Source organism: Papio anubis, chromosome 2 (assembly GCF_008728515.1).
Source record: "Papio anubis isolate 15944 chromosome 2, Panubis1.0, whole genome shotgun sequence".
In the NCBI taxonomy this organism is placed as follows: Eukaryota; Metazoa; Chordata; class Mammalia; order Primates; family Cercopithecidae; genus Papio; species Papio anubis.
The window spans coordinates 84100933-84121845 of NC_044977.1; the positions used below are offsets into that span (position 1 = coordinate 84100933).

Genomic DNA, 20913 nt, shown 5'->3' on the forward strand with positions numbered 1-20913 from the left:
AAAAAGAACTTGAATAACCAAAGCGATTGTAATAGGCTGTCCTCACATTGCTATAAAGAAATACCTGAGGCTGGGTAATCCATAAAGAAAAGAAGTTTAATTGGCTCATGGTTCGGCAGGCTGTACAGTCATGGCAACAACATCTGCTCAGCTTCACGTGGAAGCTTCCTGAGGAAGATTACAGTCATGGCAGAAGGCAAAGCAGGAGCAGGTATATCACATGACAAGCTGGAACAAGAGCTGGGAGGAGGGCCCAGACTATTTTCAACAACCAGATCTCCTGTGAGCTAACTGAACAAGGATTCACTTAGCAGCAAGGGGATGCTGCTAAACCATTCATGAAGGATCCACTCCCATGATCCAATTACCGCCCACCAGGCCCCACCTCCACCATTGGGAATCACATTTCAACACAAGATTTGGAGCAGATAAACATCCAAACCATATAAGCAATCCTAAGCAAAAAGAACAAGGCAGGAGACATCATATTACCCAATTTCAACATAATATTGGTATAAAAACAGACACATAGACCAGTGGAACAGAATAGAGAACCCAGAAATAAATACACACATCTATTGCCATCTGATCTTTGAAAAATTGACAAAGATAAGCAAACAACTTCCTATTTAATAAATGGTGCTGGGATAACTGGCTAGCCATATGCAGAAGAATGAAACTAGACACTTATATTTCACCATATATAAAGCTTAACTCAAGGTGGATTAAATATTTAAATGTAAGACCTCGAACTATAAGAATCCTAGAAGAAAATCTAGGAAACACCATGCTGGACATTGGCCTTGTGAAAGAATTTATGACTAAGTCTTCAAAATCAATTGCAACAAAACCAAAAATTGTTGAGTGGGACCTAACTAAAGATCTTCTGCATAGCCAAAGAAACTATTAACAGAGGAAACCAACAATAGCTGCAGAAGGTGAGAAAATATTTGCAAGCTGCACATCCAGCAGAGGTCTAATATCCAGAATCTATCAGGAACTTAAACATTGAATAAGCAGAAAAACAAATAACTCCATGAAAAATTAGGCAAAAGACATGAACAGACACTTCTCAAAAGAAGACATGCAAATGTCCAACAAACATAATCATCACAGAAAAGCAAATAAAAACCACAGTGAGAAACCATCTTACACCAGTCAGGATGGCTATTATTAAAAAGTCAAAACACAACAGATGCTAGTGAGGTTGTGGAGAAATGGAAGCACTTCTACACTGTTGGTGGGAATGCAAATTAGGTCAGCCTCTGTAGAAAGCAGTTTGGAGATTTCTCAAAGAATTTAAAAGATAACTACTATTTGACCCAGCAATCCCATTACCCAAAGGAATGTAAATTGTTCTACAAAAAAGACACACACACTTACATGTTCATTGCAACAGTATTCACCATAGCAAAGACATGAAATTAACCTAGGTGCCCATTAATGGTGCACTAGATGAAGAAAGTATAGTATGTATACACCATGGGATACTATGTACAGCAATAAAAAAGAATGAAACCATGTCCTTTGCAGCAACATGGATGCAGCTGGAGGCCATTATCCTAAGTGAATTAACACAGGAACAGAAAACCAAATTCTGCATGTTCTCACTTGTAAGTGGGAGGTAACCATCAAGTACTCATGGACATAAAGATGGTAACAATAGAAACTGGGGACTACTAGGGAGGAAAGAGGCAAGGGGACAAGGGTTGAAAAACTATTGAGTACTATACTTAATACCTGGGCGATGGGATCATTTGTACCCCAAACCTCAGCATCATGCAGTATACCCAAGTAACAAACCTGTACATATACTCCCTGCATCTAAAATAAAAATTGGAAAAATAATAAAATAACCAACTATGAAACATATTTTTAAGGTTTATAGTAGTTTAGAGGTTTAGTATTCTTAATGTGTAAAAACGTTGTATTTATCAATGTGGAGTAAAAACTTGGGGGAAAATGTACTAACATGTTGACATTTGTTCTGGGAAGAAAGATTATAAAGGATTTTTTTTCCTCTTCCTTCCTCCCATGTTAGTCCATTCTCACGTGTCTATAATGAAATAGTGAAGACTGGCTAATTTATAAAGAAAAGAGGTTTAATTGGCTCAGTTTTGCAGGCTGTAGAGGAAGCATGTTGCTGGCATTTGCTTGGCTTCTGGGGAGGCCTCAGGAAACTTACAATTATGGTGAAAGGTGAAGAGGGAAGAGTCACAGTCAGATGGTCAGAGTGGAAGCACGAAGCAGGTAGGGCGGGGGGTGGAGGGGTGCCACACACTTTTAAATGACTCTATCTCATGAGAATTCACTCACTATTGCAAGGACAGCATCAAGCGTATGGTGCTAAACCATTCATGAAAAACTGCCTCCATGGTCCAGTCACCTCATTCTAGATCCCACCTCCAACATTGGGGATTACAATTGAACATGAAATTTGGGTGGGGACACAGATCCAAACCATATCACTCCCCTAAATTTTCATATTTTCAATAATGTGTACTTTTCTAAACATATAAATGATCAGGAATTATTTTGAAAAAAAGAGTTTGTTTAAAAAAAAAAAAAAAGCCATCATCAGAAACCTTGAAAATGCATGGTTTTTTAAAATCTTTTTTTTTTTTTTTTTCCTGAACTGAGAAGGTTCCAAATGGGAGAGGGTTGGGCTATTTATGGAAATTTGAGAATTTTGCTTGCTGCTTACTGCTTCTCTATGCTTCAGCTTTCCCATCTGGGAAATGGGTCCGTGATACTAGTCTGTACAAGTTGTGGTAGGGATTAAAATGAATTAAGGCTTGGGAAAAGCCTGGCATATAATAGAGGATCAAGGAATCCTTTGTCTCTCCATCTCTTCCCTTTGAGTTTGGAAATTGAGTTTTATCTGTAAAGATGAGGTTGTGTATTTGAGCAAGGACCACCAGAGAGAAGGAAATAAATAAGCTTATTTTAGACAGAGAGAGTCTTAACTCGGAATACACACATAGTTTGCATGTTGAAAAGACTTTAAAAGTGTCTTTGAAAGCAGAAAACAGTGGAGAAAAAATAGCAAGTCTCAGGAGGTCTATGGCAGAATAAATGACCTAGGAACTTAGCTTCCTGGCTATTGGGCATTTGGCAAATCCCTTGTCCCTGCTGGCTCTCACTCTTCTTATCTGACAAATGAAGGGATTGGACTAACTGTCCTACTTTAAAAATTCTGCCAAGTCTGAGGCTTGATGACTGGCAATTTGGACTCTCAAGGGGCCCTCCTGGGGAGTCTGAATTGACATGACATTCTTGCAAAGTTTAAATCTTAACTTTATTTGCTTCATCTTGGCCAGCCCTGTCCAGGCCAGCAGTCCCTGCCCTCTCCCTTGCTGGTGCTCAGGTTCCCTGCCTATTGTTTATTTAGGGATTGCAATTTCCTTACTGGCGTGTGCCCCTGCCAGCAGGGTTGAGAAGTCAACCACAGGCCTTATGTGAACTTCCCCTTTCAGGTTTCAGTAATGACAGCATACCAACCATCACATGCCTCATCCCTGAGGCATGGTCCAGTTTCCACATCCATCAGGCCACATTGGTGACTTAGGGTGGCCTGAATTCCACTGCTGCCTGTTGCTTTTTTTTTTTTTTTTTTCCTGTGAGACAAACTGGTCGAATGTAGAATGATCTGTGGTATGTTTCGGCGATTCTAAAAGGAGACACCAAACCCGACCAGGAAGTAGGTTAAAAGGAACGGGAAGAGCAAGTTCAGCTTGCCAGAAGGCTAATAAGGAGAGCTTCTTCACTCAATCTTTTCCTAAAGAGCACTGGAAGAGAAATAGAGGGTTCAGATGTCCATCTTTTTAGGCTCCCTGAAATGCATTCGCTGTGTTACAAGTAGTATTCCCTGAATTGCTGGCATTCTTAGGATGGGCAGCTGGAATTCAAACCCTCTTTCCATTTAGATGTACGTGGAAGATGAAATGCAACCCATCGTTGAGGGGATGGCCCTGCACACATGGAGGGACTGCCCACTCATCTGGAAGCAGTTTCTGAAAATTTTTCCCCCCTTTCCTCTCTCCCCAGCCTCTTTACTCTTTTCTTTTGACCTTGCTCGGTGATCTTTAGAGGCTAAAATTACTGTGGAAGAAAGAACCAGAATAGCATACGTTCTCTGAAGCCAGTCCCTTCTGAGGTTGGCCTGTGGACAGCAAGGTTCCAATATGTGGCCTCCTCTCTCCTATTCAAGGCAGGCCTATCTATGGAGGGAATTATTCCAGTTTACCCAGGGGGAAACCTTGGGCAAGCTATTTGTCATCTGTAAGTCTTCTGACCTGTTAAATGGGTAAAATAAATCCTTAATTCATAGGATTATGGGGAAGATTAGGGGTTCAGTTTCCAATTATGGTAACACAACTCCGATGAAACTACCCTCATGTCACCAATGACATCTTAACCTTTTTCTCAGTCTTTAGGCTCCTCAAAACCTTTGACTCCTCTTCTTTCTTAAAACTATTCACTCATTTTCTAGGACTTTTCCATAATTTCCATGATTTTTGCCCCTCTTTCTTTTGGCGATTCTTCTACCCTTTTCTCTATCCTTGATTCTCAACCATGTCTGAGAATTCTTTCACCACTAAGTGATGGTTTTGTCATCTCCACAGTTTTCAAATTCCATTTTGGCGTCTGGTTTTATTACTAACTGCCCAAAGGCTATCTTGTTGCCTTCTTGTTTACCAGTTTATGACTCCCTTTCAGAGCCTCATACAAATTCCTAGCTTGATTCTGAAGACTGATTATCATTCTGCACCACCTTCCTTTAACTTCCAACTCCTCTGCAGCTACATGATCTATATTATTTGAACAATTCTGTCTTCTACTCTTCCTTGAAACATAGATGCTCTGTATTCATTCTCTTTTTCTTTAAACTTACATTTATTAAATATTATATCCTGGGCACCATACTGAGTGCTCTTGATTTGGTATGTATTATTACTTCTAGCTGGAAAGAATTTCATCTTCTCTGTGATAATATTATTTTTATTCATCTCCAAACCCCATGTTAGCCTCCTGTGCTTTCTTGAGATTTCTTGACTTTGCTATGGCAATCTTACCCATTCCCGACTTCTCTATATATAGACTTATAGAATATTACATATTTTGGCATTACCTTTCTCACTATCACTTGTGCATTGTATTTTTTCTGTTATAAGTCACAGAAAACTTACTGTCATATTTGGTGTTCTGGAGAGAGGATGGTTCAAATGTAGCTATATATAGCTGTTTGAATGATGTTATAAGGGCCCATTGATTCAGGTAGGTTCTCAATACATGATATCAAAGAAGGCCACATCCAGTCATGGAGTTCTTTTCTTTTTTTTTCCTTTTCCTTACTCAGAAAAGAAGAGAGAGATGTTTTCTCCTCTAGATTAATGTTAGTCCCCTGAAAGAACTCTGATTGGCCTTCCTAGAGTTATAAGTTTACCCCTGAATCAATCACTGTGTTCAGAAGATCCATGGTACCTGTCTCTGGGCAGGGCCACACAATTTAAAACTCTATTAAAACCGTGGGGATTTTGGGAAGATGCAGTTCCCAAAAGGAAAGGAAGCTGGGCAGACCAAAAAAGTAACATATGTGCGATAGTTGGAAACAGGAGGGATGCTAACATTTATTGAGCACTACTGTGTTTTAGTCGTTATTCTGGAAACTTCCATGTAGCCACTCATTTAATTCTTGTAGCAACCTTAGGTTATAGGATTAGCAAGGTTAGGAACATGCTCAGAAAGTTTAACAGGATGAAATAAAAATGTAAGCTACTGTCTTCTACTTGTGTAAGTAACAACTGGGGAATTAGTAGGGACTTACTACATTGTTTTTGGCTTATGATAATACAACTTTTCACTCACTTCGGGTAGGCTCTGTGATAGGCACTTTGTATGCATTATACCTCACTTGTAATTTTCTTAACATGCTCATGAGCATAGTCTTATTTTAAAAGCCTGAACTAGGATTTGCATCCAGGTTTGTGATTCCGTAAAGGTCAGATGTTTTACCTTCACATGCAGTATGTCTGGATTGCTTTAGATTTAGCTCTTTTTCTTAGAGCTGAGTCCATTAACAACAAGAACAAATTAATATATGAAGATCATAACTTCAAAGGTCACACAGTGTCCAGCAAGAACCACTGGATACACATCTGCTCATGAGTCCTTAGTAATATGCGCAGAGACAGGACGACAGGAAGGATGTGGTCCAAGGGCATGGGTTTCATGAAGAATGAGTCAGAAGCAGGCAAAGGAGACTGGGAAAACAAACATCAAAGCACCCTAATTGCTTTTAATTTCATCTAGTCCAACCTTCTCTGTGCTTGTACATTTTGCCATAAAGAATTAGATACCATCGAATTCTCCTGTCATCTTCTAATCTAGGTCATCATCTTTTATAGTTTGATAAGGCCCAAGAAGACGAGTTTTTGATTTTTTTCGTATTTGTTCTTTTTACTAATATGTCTTAGGCCTAAGTCAACTTCTTTCTGGAGTGTCTAACTTGGGCTCATATAACCACCGTCATCCCACGCAGTAAATCCTTCCAAAGGCAGGGCCTTACTCAGATAGTCTAAGATCCAGGGCTGCTCAGTTGTGTTTGCAGCTATGACTAGATGATTTTTAAAAGTTAAGCTGTTAAGAGCCTCTGTGGTATCCAGTAATAACAGTTTAGAATTTTATTCTAAATAAAGTGTAATATAATTATGTAGGGACGTTTCCTGAACATTAGATCACATCTTTTAAAAACCAAATTGGCCCTAAGTTTGTTGATCAATGTCCGTAGACCAATATGTGATCACAGTGAATTCAATTTTCTGTAAAAACCACTTATGTCTTCTCTCTTGGCCTGATATTAAAATGAAACCAGTAATTCTCACGGTATTTAAAAGGAAAGCACATTGTGACACTCAGCAATAACATAATTGTTACTTTTTGTGACTAAATGATATTGCTTCTTTTTGATGTTCCACCCACTCACCATTTCAGTATTCACAGTTCCTGGAGAGGGATTGAAATCTGTTTCTTACTGCTTAAGGGGAACATAATGTTTGACAAACACAAAAAGAGTAATAATGGCACCCCGACTAGCAAAGATACTCCAGAAAATTTACTCCCAAGGTTGCTGTACACTTAACGTCAAGTTGGATGGCTCTTGAAACTAGGTTCATGTTTTTTAAAATGTATTTGGAAAATAGAATTACCCTAGTCTCTTCTGCATTGGTCAGTGTTGTCCCTTGTGTCTTCTGGACATGTGCAGTCATTTAGAACACCCGAATCACCCGAGGATCTTGTGAAAATATAGATTTGGATTCAGTAGTTCTGAGTTGAAGCCGGAGATTTTGCACGTGGAATAAGCTCCCAGGTGATGTCAGTGGCGCTTATCTGTGACCACACTTTGAGTAGCATGGATCCAGGCTGTCCTTCATGTTAGAGAGAGAAAGATGCCCATGGATCTTGTTGAGATCTACCTGGTATCTCACACACCTGGCAAAGTGACTGGTTCCCAATAGGTGCCCTATGCATTTGTTGAATCAATGAATGAATGAGAGAACTCCTTGTCTAAGTTTACTGTTAATCTATAGCATACATGTTCTAGAGAAATCTAGAGACAGATTTAAAAAAAGAGAGAGAGAGAAAAGGAAGAAATAAACTTATTTCAATTTTCCCATCCCACTTTCATTCTCATTTCTATAACTATAGCCCTCATGGGCTAGTGCTAGTATCTACGGCTGGCTTAAACATTAGCATGGTGGACCTAGTGGGTAAATGGCTTCTGGGGTTCAATTCCGGTGTTTTATTTATTAGTTGCCCGTCAGATACCTATTTTGCATTTTTTAGATGTTAGATGTAAAATAGTCTTGGGTATAAATCTTTAATTAGAAGCTATGATGTATAATGTATGCATCAAATTTTTATAAGTATTATTTTATGAATCTGTAGAAAGAAATGATTGAAAAGAGACACTCGAGATCTTTTTTTCCTAACTGAAGCAAACATTTTTCAGATGTTTATTTTTTCCCTGAAAATTTTTTTCTACATATTTACATTCCATAACCAAAATATAATATAAAGACAAAACAATTTCATGGTTGCCCTATCTCAAGACTATTTGAAAAACATTGCCTGACACATGAGGTGCTAAGTTCCAGGAGTATGGGGTTCCACATCTGTTCTTTTACTGATGTCGTCTTAAGTGCTGGGCTTAGAACAGGAGCTCAGTAAACCACTTTTGAGTGACAGAAGCTGACAGGCTGATCTAGATATTTAGTCCCCGCCCCCTTCGTTTTAAATTGGGGGTGATTGTGGCAAGTTTTCCCTTGAAGAATCCAAATTGTTGTTTTGACTCTTCAATTTAGTAATATTACCCAGAGCTTAATGTGATCATTACAGGCCTAAATTTTTTTCAGGAATTGACTTCTAGAGGCAGTAATACTGTTGATAAACAAAATGAAATAGATTATTTTGCTTCAGGACTTTCCAGAGCCATTCATGTTAATGTGCATTGAAAATTCCTAATAAGCATTTCTCAAACATACATGACCCTGCAACCCCCCCCTTTTCATGGAACATTTGGGTTCTGTGAACTTTGAGAAAAGCTACCCTATGTTATATTTCACTTTCCCCATCTCTAAGGAAGGCCCACAATTATCTGCCTCTAGAGCTTGTTTATTTGTGAAATATAATCAAGATGTGTGTTTGAAAATCATTCCATATATTGTTTTAAAATATCAGTCATAAATAACTTGTAAAAAGGTTCAGATGAAGAAAACTCTTTGGCGATTAGGGCGTAAAATGTTGCTTTACCTTCTGAAACTCCACTTTTCAGGAAGTTACAACATATGTCTTCATTTATGTATTTTTTTCTCTATTCCAGATTAGTGCGTTGACTTTCTGAGCCATGTGCATTTAGTATCTCAATATCCATATATCACATTCAACCATATCAGGACTTGATATGGACTTCCATAGTCCTCCTTACATACATAAGGTTTTAGTCATTTATCTTAGTGTTAGCGATTTTTAAAAAGGAAAATGATAAAATTCCTTCCCTCTAAATTCTTTGGACTGACACAGTTGAAAAGTAGTAGACATGCCAGCCATTATGTTTGCTTTTTATTTTCATGTTTACATTTCCTCAGTCCTTCTCTGGTTTGGCATTTTGAATATCTTCTTGGGCACAACCCAAAACTGTCTGATATAGCTGTATTTTTTGTATCAGTTTTCCTTTGAATCCTAATGATATTCTCCTACCTACTTTTCTCTGTGCTCATAATGTGAGGTATGAGCTCTGTTGCCCTTGAAATTGACTTTCTACATAAGAACAGAAATATAGGCTGGGCACAGTTGTTCACACTTGTAATCCCAGCACTTTGGGAGGCTGAGGTGGGTGGATCACTTGAGGTCAGGAGTTCGAGACTAGCCTGCATGGTGAAACCCCATCACTACTAAAAATACAAAAATTCGTTTTACGTGGTGGCACAGGCTGGTAATCCCAGCTACTTGGGAGGCTGAGGCATGAAAATTGCTTGAACCTGGGAGGTGGAGGTTGCAGTGAGCCGAGATCACACCACTGCACTCCAGCTTGGGCAACAGAGCCAGGGAACAAAGACGTTTGTGAGAAAAAAGAAGGGTGTTGCTTAATTTGAGAAAACTAGTAAAAGTAAAAATAATTTCAAAATATGTTTGGTGAAATTTTAACTTAAGATGTCAAGAAGCTTTGCTATGTTAAGAAACTTTCTATGTCAATCCAGTTCTGATTTTTCTTTAGTAGTATGTAATTCTTGAGTCCAGTGAAAAGTTGCATCTAAGCCATTTAGAAACTGTCAGTTGTAGTCCTTGCTCACTAAAGCCTCAGGAGTTTACTTTCTCAGTAAAACTCAGAAAACTGAGGCTTGCGAGGAAGCAGAGTCGTCTCCTCTTGCCTCCATGATTGGGCGTTGGAATTCCACCAAGTGTTACGAAAAAATTCAGGTCTAAGATGTGAAGATGTCAAAGTGTATTGTGCCACACACACATACCCACCTACACATATATTTATATAGGTATATATATGTATACATACATACACATTTTATGGTCACTTAGATTTGAGTTGAAAATGCATCGAAATTTTATATAGGAAGAGCTGGGATATTAGCCCTTACCTTCACACTTACTTTACAGTTCAGTTCTTCTAAAGATTGTACTTAGCTATTTGTAAATGCTTAAATATTGCACTTGGGTATTTGTAAATCTCATCAACAACCAATTTGTATCTCAATAGAGCGAAAAAAATCTATATCATATTGATTAGAGTTTTAATTGAAGTAACTTTTTGTATGTTTTAAGGTGAAAATATCATCTTAAGGCTTCCATGGGAATGAACACAAATGTTAATAGTGGGTATATATGAGTGGCGGGATTATGAATAATCATAATTATCTATATAGCTTTTCAATTGTTGTTTAATGAGTTTTGATTTTATAGCCTGAAACATGTTGATTCCCGATCCTCCGATTGAGCCGCGGCGGCGGCGTCTGCCGCTGCCCGTGCTGTTCGCTGCTGCCTGCCCCGCCCGCCCGCCCGCCCGCCCGCCCGCCCCGCCCGCCCGCCCGCCCGCCCGCCCGCCTGCCCGCCTGCTGCCGCCCGGCAGCGCGGCGGCGGCTTTCTTTCTTTCTTTTCTTTCTTTCACAGAGTTTCGCTCTTATTGCCCAGGCTGGAGTGCAATGGCACGACCTCGGTTCACCCTCCGCCTCCTGGGTTCCAGTGATTCTTCTGCCTCAGCCTTGTGGCTGAGATTACAGCCATGTACAACCATGCCCGGATAATTTTGTATTTTCAGTAGAGATGGGGTTTCTCCATGTTGGTTGGTCAGGTTGGTCTTAAACTCCCTACCTCAGGTGATCCACTCGCCTCAGCCTACCAAAGTGCTGGGATTACAGTCGTGAGCCATTGCACCAGGCTGCTTTTCTTTTTATCTATGGAGTTCTTACAGCTCAGGACTTAAGTAAGTCGCTAAGTATCACTCCCCACGTTTGTAAGCTTGACTGTCTTAGCACAGTACTATAGACTGGGTGGCTTCAATAATGGAGATTTGTTTTTCTCACAGTTTTGGAGGTTAGAACGCCGAGATTAGGGTGCCAGCATGATAAGGCTCTGGTGAGGGCTCTCTTCCTGGCTTGTAGATAGCTGCCTTCTCCCCGTGTCCTTTCTTGGTAGAGGGAGAGTGAGCAGCTTCCTGGTGTCTCTTCTTATAAGGGCTCTAATCCCATCATTAGGGCCCTACTCTCCTAGCCTCATCTAATCCTAATTACCCACCAAAGGCACCATCTCCAAATACCATTACATTGAAGGTTAGAGCTTCAACATATATATTTTTGGGGGACTCAACATTCAGTCCATAACACTTTTTAAAATTTAAACTGGTAGTATAGAAGATTTCCATAAATGGCATCTAAATAGAAAAATACTGGCAGAATATACAAGAAAGCATTAATGGTAGTTATTTCTAGACAGTAGGATTAGAGGTTTTCTCCATTTTCTGTGAATTCAGAGTATATTGCTTTTATAACAGAAAAAATACAATAGGTATTATTTTTAAAAGAAAATGAAATACTACAGAATGTTCCATTTCCTAATAATCTTGGAATTTTCAAAATCTTTTTATTTCATCTTCTTGAAATTTTTCTGAGAATTAATAAAAGTGTCTGCGGAACATAGAGCACTCAGTTCTTGGCACATAATAGAGTTGCATAAATTTACTGGTCCTCCTTTTCCTCCTTTTAACATGATGACAATGTTAATGATAATAACAATGATAATTACTATATTGCCATAGGAGATATACCATTGGGCATATATTATAGGCAAATAAAGTAGACAATAGCCACAAAGTCAGGGCAGACACATTTGTTGCGAGGTTTTTAAAAATGAGTTACTTATAAATAGAATAGCCTATTCATTGTCTTTACTTTTGGAATTCTTAGTCTTTTTGATTCTGAGAAAATGAATTGGTTAAAAAAGTTGGTAGATTGTTCTGAATTAGCATTCAGTTACAAATTAATATGAGCTCCTTAACTCTGTGCAATAAAATGGCACGCAGATGTGACACTGAGAAAACCTGAAGTCAGTTTTTGATGTGTCAAACTTTCATTCTAAAAACTGATTGAAGCCTAATACTTACTGTTATGGAAAATTTTTTTGTCATTTTTTTTTTTGTTTTGGTTCCTCTATAAGAGCTCTCTCTTCTCTACTTTCTAATGCATTGTTTCTAGTGCTCTATCTTGTGTATGGAGTCTGTCATTGGTAACTTTTTCCCAATTAATTCCACATCTGAGTGTAATATTTCTAGTTGTTGGCTCCATAAATCAATAGGTTGAAGTGCCCTGCAAGGTAGTCATGTTTTTTGTCACGTAGGGACCTGACTGCTCGCCAAATAAATTATGACATTATGATGTACTATTTCCAATCACTATAAATTTTCAATATTTAGTGTATCAGTCATACCAAGTCAAGATCCAGTTATTTAGTTTCACTTACATCTGTATTTTAGATGAGAATCCTTTTTCCCATTAGTAGATTTGAATTTCTTTCTCTCTCAGAGTCAAATTCCAAACATGCCTTATAAAACCAGTCATAAAATATACACATAAACTAACTGTTTTTGTGTTTATAAGTAGATTCAAAAACATACAGTGGTAAAACTACATCCCAAATTAAAATCTGTCCACTTAAATGGTGTTCTGTTTTGTTTTTTAACACTTAGATTACTTTTATCACTGTTGCTTTTGTAATTTGATTCCCAGATATTAGACAAACATATCTAGGTAATTCTCTGTATTGTATTGAAACATGGTCTTGATTGGGAGCTTAAACTATCATCTCACAAATGATCCTCAGCTGTGAAAAGAATCAATTGTTCTGAATTTGGGGCTATCTACACCATGGTTAATATGTAACACCACTACCAAAATTACTTTCTTAAATTCTGTTTTGATGATCTTAAAAATAATTTGTATTCTTTATTTTTATTTTTCTTTTCTTCTTTACCAACAGGACACAAAAATCGCTTCATTGGAGCGAAACATAAGGGATCTTGAGGATGAGATCCAGATGTTAAAAGCCAATGGTGTGCTGAACACTGAGGACCGCGAAGAAGAGATCAAACAAATTGAGGTTTACAAAAGTCACTCCAAGTTTATGAAGACCAAGGTACGGTCCAGGGTTATAAACTTTTATGTTCTTAGTGTGACTAGAAAGTTACAGTTTACATATGTACTTTTTCCAAATACCCATATAATATGCTTTATGTGATATTATTTAATATATGGACAACAAAGGAGAATGCAGAAGATTTTTAGTTCAGACATATAGATTCCAAAAAGCAATCACGGAAAACCTTTGGTGGAATTTCTCCTTACTGAGAGGTTCAGGCTTTAATTAGGAGTTCCTTTGGTGTTCCTCTTCCTTGGGAATTAACATATTCATAGTCCACTCTCTTCCAAATTTCCACCATCACTTAAGTTTGCTATTTTTTTGAAGTTGCTATCGTTGCCAAATTTCTTGCCTCTCCTAGAAGGTGTTTGTCTCAAAATATTTGCTATTACAAGCCAATTTAACTCATTTAAATGTTATTAGGTTGGGAGGCTGAGGCAGGCAGATCAGCTGAGGTCAGGAGTTCGAGACCAGCCTGTCTAACGTGGTGAAACCCTGTCTCTACAAAAAAATACAAAAATTAGCCAGGCATGGTGGCATGCACCTGTAATCCCAGCTACTCGGGAGGCTGAGGCAGGAGAATCACTTGAACCTGGGAGGTAGAGGTTGCAGTGAGCTGAGATGGTACCACTGCACTCCAGCCTGGGTGACAGAACAAGACTACATCTCAAAATAAAAAAAAAAAAGTTATTAAGCTATTGTGGTTTTAGCATAGTGTTTAAGACATAAATAGTTTTGAGTCCCAGTGCTGCCCTTTAGTTAAATTATTAAAATTCCCTAAGCCTCAGTTTCTTTATCCATGAAGTAGGGATAAGAAAAATACCTACATCATTGGGTTGGTCTGATGATTCCAGGAGATTATTCATTTAAAGCCCCTAGTCCCTTGTCTGATCTCTAGAAAGTATCCATCAAATGTCAGGCATTGTTGTTGATAGTAGTATTGTTACAAATAATGTTATAATAGTAACATTAATATGGACTAATAGATTCCATATCTATTGCTATGGAATCTTTATAAAATATTTTAGAGTAACCTGCTCCATTAGTTTATATTGTTATTGTCAGTTTTAAAGATTTTGGATTGTATTTTTTCAAAAATAAACTTGGGGCTTTAAAAGGACCAAGCACCTGAATATTTATTATTTTTACATATGCATAATTATTAAATTTATGAATAGCCCAAATAGGTCTTTTGAGACTGTGAGATGCTTTTATCTATTCCTCTGTTTAAATCATTTTGCTTCTGAAAATAATAACTACACCAATTAAAAATTTTTTGTTCTTTTTTTCTTTTTCTACCACTTGCTCTTAAATATGCCTGTTCTCTTGTTCTAGGTTTTAATCTTGTTTGTTACTTTATGAAATGCAGTAGAGTTGGAGTAGTGCAGACCTCTGTGAGAAAGCAGTGGGAGAGGAGAGAAAAATGTTTAAATGATTTTTATCAGTTGTGAAATATGTGCATACTCCTTGCTGAGTTTGCAAATTATAGGGAGGAAATGATATCTATCTAGCATTTACTTCATCACAACGTGTGTGTGTGTGTGTGTGTGTATGCATGCATGTATACACAAGGAAAAAACACAAAACTATTCTTCTGTCAACTTTCCATCTCTAACTAGATGTTGAGATTGTGCTGAAAACATGGATCAAGGAGTGGAGATGAGGGATTTGAATCATCTCCACTGTATTTGAATGTAACCAGGGACTGCCTCAAAGTTTCGAATAGGTTTCCCTGCTCAGTCCTTCCTCTGGTTTCTTCCTTGCAGTCCCTCCCTCTCAGAAAGTTAAGCCGAGGTTCGGTGAGCACAGTACTAGGGTGACCTGCATACAGTGCCTGAATCATTCTGGGAATGAAGACCAGAGGCACAGATACGAGCGAACTCAAGAAGTTTGGGGGAAATTATTGTTTTGGCTTAAACTTTTCCCCCGACTCTGTTATTCCACAATGGGAGATTGTTCAAGCCACTTCTACAACTGAAAATGTCATGAAATTTGTAAACTCTGCCCCTCATCATGGACTCTGTCCAGGTGAATAAAACATTTATATGATCTTCAGCAAGTCATGACCTTTATTAGCCCACATTTGTCTGAGAGACCATCAATCCTTGAGTTAGATTTAACTTTTAATGGCTAGTTACTTTTAATGGTTCCAGAAGTGGTCAGGTCAGAAGAATGTTTGAGGGAAGTAGTGGAGTGAGGTGGAAAGACCACAGGCTGAAGATGAAAGCAGACTCCAGCAAGTCTCCAGCCTGCCTTTGCCAGCTGCATAGGGAGTGACTTGAGGAGTGACCAAAGTCACTCGACCACACTGTCTTCTATAAAATAGGGGCGACAGCACCAGCCTTACAGGATGGTTCAGATGGACTAAATAATATTAAAGTGGAATAGTGTAGTTAAAGTACCTGGCTCAAAAAACAGCTAATAATGATAAATATTATTATTGAAGAAGTATAACCAAATAATAATCATTACAATAAGTGTTATATTTAACTTGACTAATGGGAAAAATGGATTTCTAAGAAATACAAATAAAATGAATTCTTACATCATGCGGATACCTCTTTTACTGTTAAAAATTAGCTAGAAAGTACTAGTAAGGGTCAGTTTTTAATATTTTCTCCATTGAAAGAATGTTCTTATTGGATTGAACTATAACATTTATTGCTAATGTTTCCTATCATTAATTACTTACTTTTCTTAATTCCCCTACTTGGTTTTTTTGTTTGTTTGTTTGTTTTGAGACAGGGTCTCACTCTGTCACCCAGGCTGGGGTGCAGTGGTATGATCTTGGCTCACTGCAGCCTCCGCCTGCCAGGTTCAAGCAATTCTCTCACCCCAGCCTCCTGAGTAGCTGGGATTATAGGTGCGCACAACCACACCAGCTATTTTTTGTGTTTTTTTGGTAGAGATGGGGTTTCACCATGTTGGTCAGGCTGGTCTCAAACTCCTGATCTCAAGTGATCTGCCTGCCTCAGCCTCTCAAAGTGCTGGGATTACAGGTGTGAGCTACCACACCCAGCCCAATTCTCCTACTTTGAGTGATGAGTATAATTCCTCATTTAAGCCTGGGAATACTGCTTGCATTACTTATTAAAATGAATAAATCATGTAGATTGGAGGGAAAGAAAGTATTTTAAATAGGCACGTGGAAGAGTGTGCAATTCCATCGTGATCCAGAGCAGGTAGTTGGAACTGGTAGGGTTTCTTGAAAGCTCTGTGATTAAATTAAGTATCAGTGAATGCCTGAATTGCTTTTACAAATATGACATCATAGAAAAAACATGATATAACATTTTTGGAAAGGTAGAAGGTGGGTTGCAAAACTCAACTTGTACAAAGGCAGGAATACAAAACATAGTCAGCCAGGGTAGAAATCCTGGCATCTTGCAAGTCCTTTGGCATGAACATTGTCTCTGAGAACTGAGCCTCTGGGAGATCTCAGATGTGTAACTCTCATCTGTTGGAAACTCCAGTTCCTACTCCAACACTGAAGGGTTAGAGGAATCAAACTGTGAGAGATGAATCTCAGAGGCCATGGAAAGCATGAATTACTTTCAGGAGCTCCATTAAGCCTCGGAGAATGGAACATACCAAATACATAATTGTTTTTCTGGTAGGGAAAGAATAATGGCATTTCCTTTCTGTACAAGGCTTCGTTCCTAGTCTAACACGTTTTTCATCTACTCATTCCAGTATTTCTATATTAGCTACTCCCTCTGTTTCCAGTGTTTGCCAGAGATGCCGATCTGCTGTGTTAGATCTCCTCCTTTATTCTGAATTTGTAACACATTTTCTTATAAACTTCTGATAGATTACAAACCTCCTAACCCAAACTGCATGATAGTAAGCATATCACTTTCTAGACATGAGGGCCATATCTGCAGTGAAAAAGAAGCTGTTTTCCTTGGCAGAGTGTTTTTTTTCAGGGTGTAGTTTGTGTCATAGACGTAAGTGGGGGAAGAATTTTCAGACAGGATGAAGTGTGCCTGATGTCCACATGGACTTCATATAAAGCATGTGATGTAATTCCGATTGGCTTTTCTTCTGGCCATCACAGAGACAGACCTTTCTTGGCCTCAGTTCTCATGTATGTTCGATTGCATCACTTTCCATTTTTATGGAATTTATGGCTGTAAAAGAAGCAAAAGGCATATTTTTATGGGAGAATATGATTTTTTTTTTACCTTGTGACTATGTTCCCTTTAGAAAAGCTTTTTTCTGTTATTGTCTGCATAAATATTTATTTAAAATTTACCTTATGGCAGCAATATCTGAAAGCTATTTAGAGCCACTGCCTATTTAATAGTTATAGACTTAAATAGTTTCATCATTATCAATCTATTTTTATTGACTAAAGGAGGTATATGTAGAACCTGCCATGCCCTTCTTCCTGACTAAACCCCATTCTCTATATCTAGTTGATTTCCTTTTCATTTCCCTCTCAATACCCCAACCCCCACACTAGCTTTCTACTGTGGGATTTGTGGAAGTTAGCACAAATCAGTTTTTTCACTATAAATATCATCTTTGCTTAGGTGTGTCGAGTTGAAAGTTTTTGAGTGTTAATTTCAGATGAATCAGTTTCATATGTGGAATCGACTATAAACTGTGCCGTCAGCTACAACTGGACATGATTTGGGGCCATACCCCCCTGAGAAGAGTGCTGATCATAACAGATTTTAATATCTTTTATCATTTTAGGTAATCCTAATTCTGATTTTCCCTGTTTTTATTTATACTATATTCTTGTTATGTATGAGAGAGAACTTCTTACTTTTGTTCCACATAAAAATGACCACACACTCATGATTCATTAAATTATAGAGAAATAATGTATTTCAGATACTGCACCTATCTGAGCAGTGCTCACTTGCTCACATATACCTGGGGCACATTGATAAACAGTCATGATTCTTTCCCAGTGAATATTTAAGCATATTTAGGATCCTTCTCAAGACTGCTTTTTGTTTAGCCACTACTAATCCTTTAGATTTGGCTAGCAGGATGAAGCTTGTTTGTTCCCTGACATAGTCTGACTTCTTGCAAATGGGATTTCCATTCATATTAACCTTTCTACTAAGTTGTGCAACCTGAACCCTTCTGAACATGGGAGTCTCACTCCTGTTCATGCTCAGCTGATATTGTCAGTAGCTTGTTATTGTTTATGTCAGTTTTCTTGCTGAAAACAACAAAAATTGTTGAATGAAGTATATTTTTAAACGTATATTTTAAAATGTACTTACGAGCTCTTGAGTAAGAAAGAACCTCAAGGGTCAAAGCTAAGCCATAGCAGGAAGCTTGTGTGATAAGTAGAACATGGGTTATGTATTAGTCTGTTCTCATGCTTCTAATAAAGACATATATACCCAAGACTGGCTTATTTATAAAGGAAAGAGGTTTAATGAACTCACAGTTCCACATGGCTGGGGAGGCCTCACAATCATGGCAGAAGGCGAATGAAGAGCAAAGTCATGTCTTACATGGCAGCAGGCAAGAGAGCATATGCAGGGGAACTGCCCTTTATAAAACCATCAGATCTCATGAGACTTATTCACTGTCATGAGAACAGCATGGGAAAGACTGACCCTGCCCCCATGATTCAGTTACCTCCCGCTGGGTACCTCCCAGGACATGTGGGAATTATGGGAGCTACAATTCAAGATGAGATTTGGGTGGGGACACAGCCAAACGATATCAGGTTATTTATTCTTGTTGGCAATTTTCAGATAGATGAACTTGGGCTCTGGTTTTCATAGCCACAAGGACATTGAAGAAAAGAGACAGAAGTCTGGGCCTACTCAAGATGAGGGATAGTAGGAACTTTATTACCACCACCACATGAAGCTGAGATCTCAGATGGCTATACTGCTAGTGCAGAGGCAAACTAAAAATAACCTTACCATATTCCCCCTCCTCACACTTAGACTAGGGGACTCCAGGGAAAATTTTCTGTTTTAAAACTTTAAGCCAAGTAAAAGATGAAAAAATTTGTTCTCAGAATCCATAACCACAGCTGGCTCTTACATGAGTGTGCTGTGCAAGATGATCTAAAAGGGCCGGGCGCGGTGGCTCAAGCCTGTAATCCCAGCACTTTGGGAGGCCGAGGCGGGTGGATCACAAGGTCAGGAGATCGAGACTATCCTGGCTAACATGGTGAAACCCCGTCTCTACTAAAAATACAAAAAACTAGCCGGGCGCGGTAGCGGGTGCCTGTAGTCCCAGCTACTTGGGAGGCTGAGGCGGGAGAATGGCGTGAACCCGGGGGGCGGAGCTTGCAGTGAGCCGAGATCGCGCCACTGCACTCCAGCCTGGGAGACACAGTGAGACTCCGTCTCAAAAAAAAAAAAAAAGATGATCTAAAAACTTCAGGTAAAGAATGTAGCTTAAAGCAGCTACATTCTTGGTTGGAAGTGTACTCAGGTATTGGCAGAGGCAAATTCTCTAAAGGACCAAATAGGCCTTAAAGTATTTTTCCAGATAAAGTTCCAAAAAAAAAACTAGTACACAGTACCAAAAAAGGAGAAAAATCACAAAATCTTCAGGAAAACAGGCCACTATAAGTGATAGTCAGTAGAAAGAATAAACAGCAGAATCAGAAAGCAAATACTTCAAAAGTTGGAATTATAAGAAAAAGACTATGAAATATTAACGTGTGTTTAATATGTTTAAATAAATAAGAGATTGAAAATATAAATAAAGAGCAAGAGACTATAAGAAACCAAGCAAACTTAAAAATAACCAAATCAAGCCTTATAGTCTGAAGGATTATCTTAGGAATGAAACAAGGCTGAAAATTAGTATGATAAGCATCCAACTTAAAAAGTTAGGAAAATAGAATAAGCCCAAAGAAAGTAGAAGGAAGGAAACATTTAAAAGCAGCAGACATGAATGAAACAGAAAATAAAAGTGTAATTGCAGAGTCAATATAGCCAAAATTGGTTCCTTGATTAGAATACTTTACTTGACATGTGTCTACTGAGATTCATCAGGAAAAAGAGTGGCTAAAGCTAAAATAAAACGTAAAAAAAGAGAGGTTAATAACGTAGAATATTAGAAATGAAAAGGAAGACATAATCATAAATACTATTGATACAAAGATAAGTGGGTTTTATAAACATTTCCTGCAAATAAGTGTGAAAATGTAGATGAAACAAAAAATTCTTTGGGGAAAAAAATGTATCAACACTGACTCAACTAATTAGAAACATGAATATTCCTATAGCCATTAAAAGTGGATTAGTAAGTAATGTTCTTTGGAAAAAGAAAATAGCAGCTCTGAATGGTTTTGCTGGTGATTTCTAATGAACATTAGTGTAAAAAAAACTCCAATTTCACAGAAACCATTTCCAAACACATTAAAAGAAGGAACACCTCCTACTTCATTTGGAGGGCTATATTGGTATTAAAACCTGATAAGGACAGCGTAGGATAGGAAAATTATAAACCAATCTCAGTCATAAACAGAAATAAAAGATCCTTACAAAATATTAGTAAGCTGAACACAGTAACATATGAAAAATATATAATGACTGAGTGGAGTTTTTCATAGTAATGCCAGGGGAGATTAAGGTTAAAAATTTCATTAATGCAATTCATTACAATAACATATGAAAGTTGAAAAATGGTGATAAACCATAAGATACAGAAAAAAGTTTGGTGATGTTAAACATTCACTAATGATTAAAGAATACTTTTGGCATAGTTGTAATAATG

The 20913-nt window shown here is 38.1% G+C and overlaps 1 protein-coding gene across 13 annotated transcripts in view; it reads left to right on the forward strand.

Moving 5' to 3' along the window:
- Window positions 1-20913, forward strand: part of ERC2 (ELKS/RAB6-interacting/CAST family member 2) — a 1259367-nt gene that overhangs the window by 312754 nt on the left and 925700 nt on the right. For all 13 annotated transcript variants that reach the window (XR_001899786.3, XR_001899782.3, XR_001899781.3 and 10 more), the window contains one exon: window positions 13042-13197. Coding sequence is in view for 10 of the 13 variants with exons in the window: in XM_031662799.1 (XP_031518659.1) it covers window positions 13042-13197 (156 nt within the window). In the remaining 3 variants the exon portion in view is untranslated. The remainder of the gene's footprint in view (window positions 1-13041; window positions 13198-20913) is intronic.